This window comes from Symphalangus syndactylus, chromosome 10 (genome assembly GCF_028878055.3).
Source record: "Symphalangus syndactylus isolate Jambi chromosome 10, NHGRI_mSymSyn1-v2.1_pri, whole genome shotgun sequence".
NCBI lineage: Eukaryota > Metazoa > Chordata > Mammalia > Primates > Hylobatidae > Symphalangus > Symphalangus syndactylus.
In genome coordinates this window covers 59,671,298-59,684,076 of record NC_072432.2, presented here as the reverse complement: position 1 = coordinate 59,684,076, position 12,779 = coordinate 59,671,298, and the positions used below count along the sequence as shown (strand labels likewise).

General features: G+C 39.9%; 1 protein-coding gene across 1 annotated transcript in view; it reads left to right on the top strand.

Annotated features, from left to right (window-relative positions):
- FRAS1 (Fraser extracellular matrix complex subunit 1) overlaps positions 1-12,779 on the top strand; it is a 471,835-nt gene that overhangs the window by 393,198 nt on the left and 65,858 nt on the right. Inside the window, exons 50-54 of the mRNA XM_055297229.2 lie at positions 1,549-1,776; positions 5,323-5,436; positions 7,239-7,389; positions 8,482-8,641; positions 10,463-10,631. Coding sequence (XP_055153204.2) covers positions 1,549-1,776; positions 5,323-5,436; positions 7,239-7,389; positions 8,482-8,641; positions 10,463-10,631 — 822 coding nt within the window. The remainder of the gene's footprint in view (positions 1-1,548; positions 1,777-5,322; positions 5,437-7,238; positions 7,390-8,481; positions 8,642-10,462; positions 10,632-12,779) is intronic.

Here is a 12,779-nt window from a genome sequence, read left to right as displayed (position 1 = left end):
GCTCTGCATCCTGTTGGTAGGGAGGAGCTGTAAGGTGAGTGCAGCATCCTTGAAGGAATAAAAAACAGAAGATACCAGGGCCTTCTGGAAAAGAAAAACAAATGCATTTGAGATCAAATTGTTTTTAAACCCTATCTGAAAACGTAAATACATTCATCCTCTCCCTTGAGTACATGTAACAATCCTTTTAACATGCTGATTTTGTATTGATTTACAGAAAACCAGGTAGATGACATTTTACCCAATGTTATTATTTCCCATTAGCGTGAACAGGGATTTTCTATACCTATATACCCTTTTCTCCCTTTCACCTCCTTCATCCAGACTTCTCTGATGGCAACTAATAGATATAATTTGAGCCTCCTCAAAGACTAGGCTTTGTACAGTAAAACAGGGCATGTGGAGACTAAGCTTTTATTCTCATGCTTCCAGATTAAAGCATCTCACATTCTGATATGACTTAGCTCACATAAACTCATACTGCCACACTTATTAATTAGTTCTATGTATCCCCTTCTCTGTGCCAGCACTCATTGATTGATTGATTCTTTCATCAAATATTAATTACCTGTGAGGTTCTAGGCTCTGCTGTAGATGCTAAAGACAGGGCTGTAACAAAACAGATAAATTTGCAGGCTTAGAGAGTCTACTATCTTTGGGGGAAAGACTTACTAGTAAGAAAGAAGGAACATATTATATCAGATACAACAAGTGCTATGCAGAAAAATCAAGGGAGATGAGGGAGACAGAGATTGATAGATATGCTGCTTTAGAGTATCCAGAGAAGGCCTCTTTGAGGAGGTCATGCTTTAGCAAAGACATTGCTAAGCAAAAGGGCAAGCTATGCAGTTATCTGGGAGAATTCACTCTTCAGACAGGGGAACCAGAAAGGCAAAGGCACTGTGATCAAGTGCACTTAGACTCTGGGAATAACTGTAGCAAATGTGGCAAGAGGCCAAGAGGCTGGAACCCATTGAACAGGCAGGAGAAAAGAATGAGACCAGAGAGGAACCCTGGGACTAGGTCACAGAGGGCCATGCTGGCCCAGGTTAGGCCTTGGCATTTTGTTTTAAGTTGATAGGAAACCCCTGGAAAGCCTTGGGAAGGATTTTATGCCTCTTTTTCTTTCTGCGGGTCACTAGAGAAGCAGTAATTAAAAATGAGAAGCTAGCTTCTGTTGTGATGCATATGAGATTCTGTATATAAGAGTTTTGGGTAGATGTATGGGAAGGAAATGAACAGTTTAAAAAGGTCTATTTTCTTTTGTGTTGGTAGAGGTTAAAAATTCAGGCTTTCCCCCATGACCTGAAGAGAAGAAATTTAAATGTTTTGATCTTACAACTGAAGGTACCAGAACATAAGTGCAATTGTAGCAAACAGTATGGTCATTCTCTGTAGCTCTATCTTTGGTGTCTGTAAAGAAAACACAGTCCTTACTTTATGAATGTCTTTGGGTTCTACTACCCTTGATCAGCAATTGGGCATCACTCACTCTTTTGGTTTCTGTTATGAGCTTCCCTCCCCTCTGGTATTTTGCCTTCCGGACAGGCCGAGTCTGTCACATTCACCATCGTGCAGCCTCCACGCCATGGCACCATCGAGCGAACCAGCAATGGGCAGCATTTCCACCTCACCTCCACCTTCACCATGGAAGACATCTACCAGAACCGGGTCAGCTACAGCCATGACGGCAGTAACTCCCTCAAGGACCGGTTCACCTTCACTGTTTCTGATGGGACAAACCCCTTCTTTATCATTGAGGAAGGGGGAAAAGAGGTGAGGGGTGAGGACACTGGAGGAGGTAGCCTAGCACTGCATGGCAGAGGCAGAACATGGATTTTTACATCAAGCATACCATTGTTTGAGTTCTCGTTCTATCAGTAGCTAGTAGATTGGCCTTGGGCAAATTACATTTCTAAGCCTCAGTTTTTCATCTGTAAAATGGACAGTAATTATCTGCTTCAAATAGTTGGTTTAAGGATCCAAGGAGGTAATCCACATAAAGTGCTTAACACCATTGACAAACAGTGCTCAATAAATGGTGATAGTTCTTGTTGTTAGCACTACTGTTATTTCTTTTTTCTTTTTGCCCATTCTTTACTCCTTAATTTTTCTTTCATCTGGTTTTCAAATAATATTGTATATCTCTAGATTGTTTTTCTCTTTTTGGACTAGGTCCCCTCAGCCTAACCAGAGTTTCTCAGTCTTTGAGAAATAGCAGTGGATAAGAGTGTGGTTTTTACATCCAAAAATGTATTGATTTTTTAAAATAATTTTTTATTTTTAATTTTTGTGGGTACATAGTAGGTATATATATTTATGGGGTACATGAGATGTTTTGATATGGGCATACAATGTGTAACACTCATATCATGGAAAATGGTGTATCTATCCCCTCAAGCATTTATCCTTTGTGTTACAAACAATCCAGTTACTCTCTTTTAGTTATTTTAAAATGTACAATTAAATTATTTTTGACATTAGTCACCTGTCATGCTAGCAAAAACTATGCCTTATTCATTCATTCTAACTTTTTTTCCTTACCCATTAACCATCTCTGCCCCCTTACTACTCTTCCCAGCCTCTGGTAACCATTCTTCTCTCTCTCTCTCCATGGGTTCAGTTGTTTTGATTTCTAGATCCCATATATAAGTGAGAACATGTGATGTTTGATTGTGCCTGGCTTATTTCACTTAATGGAATGACCTCCAGTTCTATACATGCTGTTGCAAATGACTGAATCTCATTCTTTTTTTATGGCTGAATAGTACTCCATTGTGTATAAGTACCACATTTTCTTTATCCATTAATCTGTTGATGGACACTTAGGTTGCTTCCAAATCTTGGCTATTGTGAACAGTGCTGCAACAAACATAGGAGTGCAGATGTCTCTCTGATATACTGATTTCCTTTCTTTTGGAGATATACCCAGCAGTGGGATTGTTGGATTGTATGGTAGCTCTATTTTTAGTTTTTTGAGGAACCTTCAAGCTGTTCTCTATAGTGGTTGTGCTAATTTACATTTCCACCAACAGTGTATGAGGGTTCCCTTTTCTCCACATTCTCATTAGCATTTTTTATTACCTGTCTTTTAGATAAAAGCCATTTTAACTGGGGTGAGATGACATCTCAATGTAGTTTTGATCTGCATTTCTCTGATGATCAGTGATATCGAGCATCTTTTCATATGTCTCTTTTCCATTTGTATATCTTCTTTTGACAAATGTCTATTCAAATCTTTTGCCCATTTTAAAATTAGATGATTGGATTTTTTCCTGTAGAGTTGTTTAAATTCCTAATATATTCTGCTTATTAATCCCTTGTAGATGAGTAGATGGCAGATATTTTCACCCATTCCTTGGGTGGTCCCTTCACTGTATTGATTGTTTCCTTTGCTGTGCAGAAGCCTTTTAACTTGATGTGGTCCCATTTGTCCATTTTCACTTTGGTTTCCTGTGCTTGTGGGATAACACTTAATAAATCTTTGCTCACACTGATGTCCTAGAGAGTTTCCTCAATGCTGTCTTATAGTAGTTTAATAGTTTGAGGTCTTAGGTTTAATTCTTTAGTCCATTTTGGTTTGATTTTTGTATGTGGTGAGAGATAGGGGTCCAGGTTCATTCTTCTGCATGTGTATCCTGAAAGATACTTATTTAATTTCCAGCCCTGTCACGTACAAACTGAATGTACTTGTAAATCATTTAAACTTTCTAAGCCTCATTTTCCCTATCTGTAAAGTGGAAGTGATACATATTCTCCTGATGTACATAAAGCACTTAGCCCAGTTCCTGGCACACAGGGAACATCAGATAAACTGAAGCTGTAAACATCATCATCATCATCATCATCATCATCATCATTTTAGAACCAGCTTGTGAAACCAGTAAAATGCTTTTCTCTTGAGGTCGTGCAACTGTCAAGCTTTACTTCCTAAAGGAATCACTGTCTTCTAACATCCAGATATCCAGCAGAAATGTTGATTCCCCTTCCATTCCCTTGCCGCCATTTTTACTCATCCCTTCATTTGTTAGCCAGCTCTCCTGTAGTTCATAAACCTCCCCTGGGAAAAACTGCAATTCTGGTGAAAGGTGGGCCTGGGGGCACCCCTACATCTGTGTCTGACCTGGAGGAGGCAGTTTTAGTGAGCGGCATGTGTACACCTTTCTATACTTCCAGTCTAACAAAAGGATCCACTTCTCAGGCCTGCACAACTCCTTTTCTGCTTTGACGATGAAGGATTATTTTCCTGGAAAGAAAGATCCTCTGTGTCCTTTAGAGACAAACAGTCTGTGAGAAGGTCATTCTCAGTTAGCTGGTATGTCGGTGGGATGGCTCTTGGGATTTTCCTGCCATTTTGGTGTCTGCACAGCATCACCACCTGGCAAGTCATCACTCTTGTTTTTTCTCTCCCAAACTGTAGCTGCTCCCCAGTTAGTTTGACTTTCAGAAGAGAAAAAAGATTTCAGGATATATCAGCAAGAGGGCTACTGCTCTTATAAACAAAATGTTACAACAGGTCTCTGGAGGGATGATGTCATTTAAAAAATGGAAATTATTTAGAAGGTGGCTTGTGGAAGATTGAAAAGCCAACGTCTCATTGCCCTGTGTCCCAACTTGCTGTATCCACCCAGGAACAGGGAGATGCTAGATCCAATTTATGATGTGTGTGTTGCATGCATGCATGTGTGTATCTGTGAGAATGGGATTATAAACGAAATTTCCTTTTCACTATTCCCATAAATGTTTTTATTCCTAATTTCTTCTGCCCCTCACCCTCATATAGAGAGCTCTCCCTTAAAACAGACAACAACAATGGGAAAAGGAAAAAAAGAAAAGAAAATATCTTCCCATGAAAACCTCTTTCACATCTGGCATAGTCCCACCTAGAAATTTCAACATTAACAATTTAATGATTATTCTTGTCAGCCTCTCAGGAAAATTTTAACAAGGTTTATTGAAAGGAAAAGTACTGTTTTTTTTTTTTTTCATCCCAAGGCAATATTGAACTCAACTAAAGAAGACATAGGTGTGTAAAAACCAACTTCCGTAGCAGGTGAAATGCCAGCAAGAATGCCACTTGTTGTTGTTGTTGTTGCTGTTGTTTTGTTTTTCCTTTTCTTCCTACATTGTTCTCACTTTATCATTCAGCTTTCTCTCTTAGGCCTTGTGCCAAGACGATAAGGGATGGGAACGGGCTCAGTTGCCCGTCCCTCATCTCTGAAGTGTCAGCAGATTTCAGAGGTTCCAGCTGTGTAGGCCCTGGACCTGACATACTTCAGGTGCTTGTGAATGATGAGTTTTCTTTTCTGCCCTCCCCTACAGATTATGACAGCAGCACCTCAGCCGTTCCGAGTAGACATCCTCCCGGTAGATGATGGCACGCCTAGAATTGTCACCAACCTGGGACTCCAGTGGCTGGAATACATGGATGGCAAGGTAAGGCCTGCCCCTCTGTCATGTTCACACCACCCAACTTGGGCTACATCCTTCTTCACGACAATGACTTATGAATAGAACTCCAGTTCAGCTCACCTGTTTATCCCTCCCTAAATAAACTGATTTTCCCGAGATTAGTGAGCTCCATGAGTTTGGTTAGGATAAACTTGTGTAGGATCGGTTACGATTGTGTATAGTTTAAGATGCTCTTTAAAAAGACCCCAAAATATAGTAGGTCAAACTAAATAGAAGTTTATTTATTTTTTTCTCATATACAGGGTGGAAGTAAGTGGGCAGTGCAGGGCTCTACATGAGCACTTAGAGATGTGGGTTCCCTCCACCTTATTGTTCTGCCGTCACTAAGTGGTTGCTATTGACTCCTGGCCAAACTTCTTCAGAAATTCATCAATATACAGTTGGCCCTAGGTATCCACAGGTTCCACATCTGTGGATTCTAACAACTGTGGCTCAAAAATATTTGAAGGAAAAAAAATAAGAAATAATACAAATTTTAAAAATATAGTACAACAACTGTTTATATAGCATTTGTGCCATGTTAGGTATTATAAGTAATCTTGACTTAAAGTATACAGGAGAAAGTGTATAGGTTATATGCAAGTACTATACCATTTTATATAAGGGACTTGAGCAACCATGGATTTTGTAATCCCCAGAGAAGCCTAGAACCAATCCCCATAGATACTGAGAGACAACTGTACCGGCATATGGGAAGGAGAAAACAGAAAGAGAGGGGCAAGGAACTCCATATTAAGCAAGTGATACAGAAATTGAATACATCCCTTGCACTCATATTTATTGGCAATAAATTGTTCATATGGCCCAAATGTTGCATGGGAGGCTGGGAAATAGCATCTCTAGCTGGACAGGCAGAGGCTCAGCTAAAACATTGTTCACTAGAAGAAGAGGAGGGTGGATTTTGGAAAATATCGAGTGTCTACCATAAATGAGAAAGAAGCGGGGCATTTTTGTAGGTAAGTGTGCGCAGATGAATTGTACTTTAGACATTCCTTTCTTTCTCCTAATTTGATCTTTTTTCCCCACCTTATTCAGAGCAATTCCATTCTCTTCTCAATACTCTCCAATTGGATTTCTACCCCCTACTCCTACTCTATTGCAGTAACTGTTGTTAAAGTCACCAGTGACCTCTATTTTGCCAAATCCAGAGGCCAATTATCTGTCTTTACCTTACTAGACCTAAAAAAATCTCAATACTGTTGACCACCCTCTTTCTTTGCTCAAACCTTGGCTCTCACTAAATACTTCAATGAATGAATGAATGAATGAAAGTTCAGCCAGTGTATTTGGGCAATATCAGGGTACAGTCTGTTTCTCTTACTCTATTTCAAGCATCATAATTGACTCCTAGAAAGTGGCCACCTTCCCTATACTGAATTATTCTTTCAAAGTTCCAACTTTCTTTCAAGGCCCAACTCAAATCCCACTGCCTCCAATCCATCCTCCTTCAACTCCAGATGAAATTAATCTTTTTCTCTCTCTCTCTTTCTCTTAAAAAGTGTACAGCCCTCTTTTATGTCTTCCATTATAGCTCTTGCCACATTGACCTTGTGCATGAGCCTTTCTTTCCCTATAAAGTGTGAATACCTCATGGGCAGAAGCTGGACTGGTTTTCATCTTCATAGCCTCTCCAATCCTGGCAGAGCTTTCCATGCAGTAAATACACTCAGTAAATCATTGTTGAACTGAATTAAATCTGAGTCAGAGGGTCTTGTTCCTGCTTTATTCCCACCTCAGGAATTAAATTTAATGGGTTTCTATTCTAGGCAACCAACCTGATCACCAAGAAGGAACTGCTGACCATGGACCCAGACACCGAGGACGCGCAGCTTGTCTATGAGATAATGACGGGCCCTAAGCATGGCTTTGTGGAGAACAAGCTGCAGCCTGGCAGAGCTGCTGCCACTTTCACCCAGGGTGGGGACTCTCTGGGGACTTAGAAATGGGAAAAATCTATGCTAATGTCACCCTCCCTATCTCCCAGATTCTTCTCACAGCCACTTCCAGCTACTTATGCCCAAGTAACCTCTTTGCAGAGATCTTCTAGTGCCTAACCATCCAACTTATGAATTTTTTTCCCTGTGATGATGAACTATGGCAAAGAAAAATTCACCTTTACCGTGCTTCCTCAACTCCTAAATTGCTCTAAGTGTTGGCCAGGTTTTCTGGAAAAGAATACATGATACTTCTTGGTTTTCTTTAAAAACAATAACAACAAGAAAGCAAAAAATAACAAGCAGACATTATGAAAGATCTGTTATCCTGTGTGATTTATTTTTTGTTCTCTAAGGATTATAGACTTTAAGTCTTCAGCCTAGAAATTAAAATCAACAAGTATAGGTTGCTCAACAGAAATATTTTCCCTGGTTGGAATCACCTCAAGCAGGCCATATTAAGTTTGTCAGGCTCCTCTAGACTTTTTTCAGGATTGACTTGGCTGGGAGCAGTCATTGCAAAACTGCATCTCAAAATTCATGCTCCATGAATTTTCTTTTTACTCTCTGTCCTCAATTGTATGTTCTTCTCTCACACCTTTTTAGCCGTGCTTTGTGTATGGGAAGTTTTAACCCAACCCCAGCTATTCTTATTAGCACATACGTTCCAAAGAACCTTTATTAGAAGGAATTAGGTCTGAGTATGAGGCTATAAACACAGAGGATGGGGTCAAAGACTTTCCTCTGTCAACTCCAGGATTTGCCGTCAACATTCACAGACATTTATTGAAGTGCTTTTTGTCAGGACCCTGGAATTCTCGTTTTATAACAGCATAAGAGATATTTACAATATCTCTGTACTTAAAGACAGATCTTTTGTTTCACAGAGCTTCAGGATTTTATTTTAAAATCTGACAGAAACATTTATTTTAACAACTACTATACTTTTGGTGCTTGGGAAAATAAGTTTTGTCTGTAACCCATTAGAAGAATAAACTAGGTATGTTGGTGTGGTAATCTATGAAGCTGTCATTACATCCCTCGGTTAATTCACAGTGAGTCTTTTTTCTCACAGAGGATGTGAACTTGGGGTTGATTCGTTATGTGTTGCACAAGGAGAAGATCCGTGAGATGATGGATAGTTTTCAGTTTCTGGTGAAAGACAGTAAACCCAATGTGGTCAGCGACAATGTCTTCCATATCCAGTGGTCCCTCATCAGCTTTAAATATACCAGGTACAAGTTTTACTGTGCTTTCCTTCTTGAGAAATCAATCAGGCAAGCAGAGGGAGTCAGGATGAAGGATGCTGGGGGGCAGCTCTAGTCTCCTGTTGATGGTGGTGATGGTGACGATGGCAGTGATAAAAGTAATAATTTCACCAAATATTTATTGAGTACTGTATATATTAAGTACTGCACTAGGACTTGACTTGCATCATCTTATATAATACTTGCAATTCTGAGATGAATTCCATTCCTGTCCCCACAGTGGCAAAGTAATAGAGACAGAAACTTGTTTATGTAACTTGTCCACAGTCACATAGCTAATAAGCAGTAAGACCAGGATGTAAGCCCAGCGATCTTAACGATGTACTCTACTGCTTCTGTCTTCAAGTTTTAGAAGAGAGTCTAGTAGAACTGATAGGAAAAATAAAAATAGGCATTCACGTTTGGAAAATAATCACTGGCCTACACTATCAATATCTTCACCGTCCATCTGTATTCTCCTTGTTCCCAAGCCTGTTTTCTCCCCTGGCTTCTTTGGGTTTGGTAGGAATGTATATCTGTAGGGCTAAATGCGTGGCTTAATGTGGCCAGCGCTTTAAGGTGCTTTTCTAATCTGTTGGAGAGTTAGAAAGGCAGAGAGATACTGATTGTTAAAGGTAGTGTGCATGATTGTTAAAGCATGGTGCTGGTTTTATAGGTTAGATTATAAGGATTATAATTTATGTGGGGGAAATATTCTTTAAGTCTACATTTCAGAGACTCACTATCCAAGAAATCAACTTCATGAAAATTCAGATAAAAATTGGAACTTGGGGGGAAAAAAGGAAGACTTAAAACCTTGATTTCATGTGCCCCAAATTCAGGCTATTCTACTCTTACACACATTTGGAGAATTAGCAGAAAATTAGAATCAACTTTTACATATGTAATGCTTTGCTGTTATTTACCTCTCAATTGTATCACCTTCAAAATTCAATAAATTCAATAATATTCATCCCTTTTTCCGGACAACCCTCTAACATTTAATGGACTAAGTGGTATAGACAGTCCCAAAGCTGGCAATCAGGACTGAGCTCTCAGAGACACTTTCCCTGCTGTCCTCACAGCAACAAGACATGCACCCAGGTCCAGGGGCCATCCTCAGTGATGAAAAACAAAGCCCAGCTCATGCCCTACTTTCTGTGGCCTTTCCAAACCTAGATACTTATTATGAATCAGTAGCACATGAATAGTTGGCCTTCTACTTTACAAATGCAATAGAGATTCTGAGCAGCAAGCTAAATTAATCCTGTCCTTCCCCCGTTGTCTTAAAGTTCCATTTGTCTAAACACCTCTGTTATGTAGGGTTATCTCACATTTTCTTACTTCTGCTTCTGCCCTGACTCTATTACACAGTTCCTGGAGATCTGGTCCAGTCAGTTCCCACCTAAGTCATTGATTGACTTCAGAGCAGCTTTCTTCCCTAAGAACCCACTGACCTATTGTGATTACTCAACCCCAGTAGGGAGAGATTGTTTTTCCTTTCTCTGTGCCCTGAAATCTGAAGTTTGTAGCTCCTACGTGCTGTCAATCTCCCAAATTGACTCTCAGCTTGCTTCCAAAGCAAGGAAGACGACATTCTGCATCCACAGCTTCCCTGTTTGTTTGGTGCTCTGATTGTTCAGGTGAACTCATTCCCTCAATTTACAGCCTGGATTCGTAGGGAAACCAAACTTCCTCTTCTCTGACTACCTAATGCCAAGAACCAAATGGAAGAGACAGGCATTAAACAAGTTGTTTTTTCATAACCATGGGGCATATTTTAAGAGATGCCTTTTTGCGTGCTTCCAGCTACAATGTCAGTGAGAAGGCAGGGTCTGTCAGTGTCACGGTGCAGAGGACTGGGAACCTGAACCAATATGCCATCGTCCTGTGTCGCACCGAACAAGGCACCGCCAGCCCCAGCTCCAGGGTCAGCTCCCAACCTGGGCAACAGGACTACGTAGAGTATGCTGGCCAGGTAGGTGAGGTAATGGGGTTGGGGGAGGCTCCAGCAAGGGCTGTGACATGGCTGCAAGCAATTGTGGCACTTTTCCACTTCTTACCCAACTTTCCTTTTCATTAGTGTCCTTCTTCAAGTATTAAATAGTTTTCCTATGTTCCCCTCCCATAGTACTTTGTTCTTCACAATCTCTCCAACCTCCATTGAAGTTTTAACTGCCAAAGGGGAAGTTGTTGTCTAGCTTCTCAGTCTTTACATTTTGCTTCATGACAAAAAGAAGTCTCCAAGCATCATGTTCTATACTCAGCTTTGGTATCCCAACCCGTCCTCTCCCCTCACCTTCTTCACCTAAAGGGAGAGAAGAGAGTGTGTAAGGAGACTGGTTGGAAAGCCCTTGGAGTAGGCTGGCTGAGATGATGGGAGCTTGGGCTTTGATTATGAAGTGAAGTTAGAGAGAAGTGGATGGATTTGACAGATGAGTGAGAATTGATAGGATTTGGCAGTGGATTTATTAGACAGTGGGGCCAAAGGGAAAGATGGATGTTGATGCCTCTTGCTAGGAAGAGACATATAAGAGGAGCCGGTTTGGCAAGGTTTGGTGCTCGTGACTTTGTTTTGGCTATGTTAGGTATAAATTGTCTTAGAAACATCAGGTTGACCACTGTATAGATGGGCAGGCAGTGCAGAGAGGAGTCTGGTGTCCAGAGAGAAATTTGCAAGTCATCTACATACCAGTGGTAATTAAGAGTGGCAATGAGAAAGAAAAAGTAGAGAGTGAAAGCGGAAGAGAAAGGAGGACTTAAATAGTCAGCAAATACAGGGCCCCATGTATTTGTCATCTTCTATGGAGGGCACAATGTCTGGCACCTAATGTTTTTTTTCAAAGCAACTTTATTGTTATTATGGCAACACAGATCTCTGTAAAGAGAAGTGGGCTCTGTTCTTTAATTGAGGCATTTCAGCTGGACTAAGCTAATGCCTGTAATGTCAAATGTAAGTGAGGAATTAGGAAAGAACAGATAAGCTAATGTCTTTCAGCTAAATGATAAGACAGAGGATATTCTTGTGTTTTTCAGGGAAAGACAAAAGACTGTCAGTGTATTCTAGATCTTACATAAAGATCTGTTGAGTGTTTCATTTCATTGGGAGTGTTTTAAAATATGAAGCTTAATAAAACTCAATGTGATTAGTTGATTAGATATGTACTAATAATTTTCTGTTTGATTAAAATTTTTGCAGATTTATGTGTCCCTAGACATTTATGATGTTTTTTGTACATATTTCCATTATCTCCATTTATACAAAGTATAGTCAAGGCCCATTTCCTGCACTTTCAAGTTTTGGGCAAGTCCATAGTCGTGGTTTCATTTGAAGGTTTTTAATTTCTTTCTTTCTTTTTTTTTTTTTTTTTTTTAGACAAAGCAAAACCAGAATAAATTCCTATAAGTTCACAATTGTGTGCATGTAAAATAATTTCTCTGTTTTGTACTGGGCTAAATTCATTCACATTTTAATGGCAAAGGGTGTAGTCAAAATATCAAGTTAAAATTAGTCTACCTTGTTTATAATGTAATTTTCTGTGAATTTAAATTCCATTATTCAGTACACTGGAATTCTATGTCAATTTTAATTGTGTAAGTAATATGGTGATAGTAATGATAATATCTTATGTTTGTTTGGTGCTTTAAAATACACTTAACACCTTCATATACAAGACCTCCTTTAGTCCTCCCAAGAAGTGTATGAGTTAGGAATATTACTATTTTCCTTTAGTTGATGAGGAATCTGATGTTTGTAAAGCTTCATAACCTAATACAGCTTGGAAGTAACAGAACCAGACCTGGGAACAGAATTTCATACTCCAAGGCCAGAGTTCTTCCAGAAAAGGAACTGAGTCATCAAATGATGACTGTTGCTGCCCCAAGTGAGTTAATAAGACAGGCTATAAAGAGTTACTACATGTTTTTCTCCAGTCACCAATGGTAGGAGAGATTTTCCTCGATCATGTCCTTATACAATAAAGCAGCCCTCCTGTACAGGTTAAGAATGGGAAGAGGTGGCTGGGTGTTCCAGGTGATGCAGCAGGGAACCAGGGCTGAGAGAACCAGCTATTTCACTCAGTGCTCTGCCCACTGGACTTGGATGCTCTTTTCCTATGATGCCCTG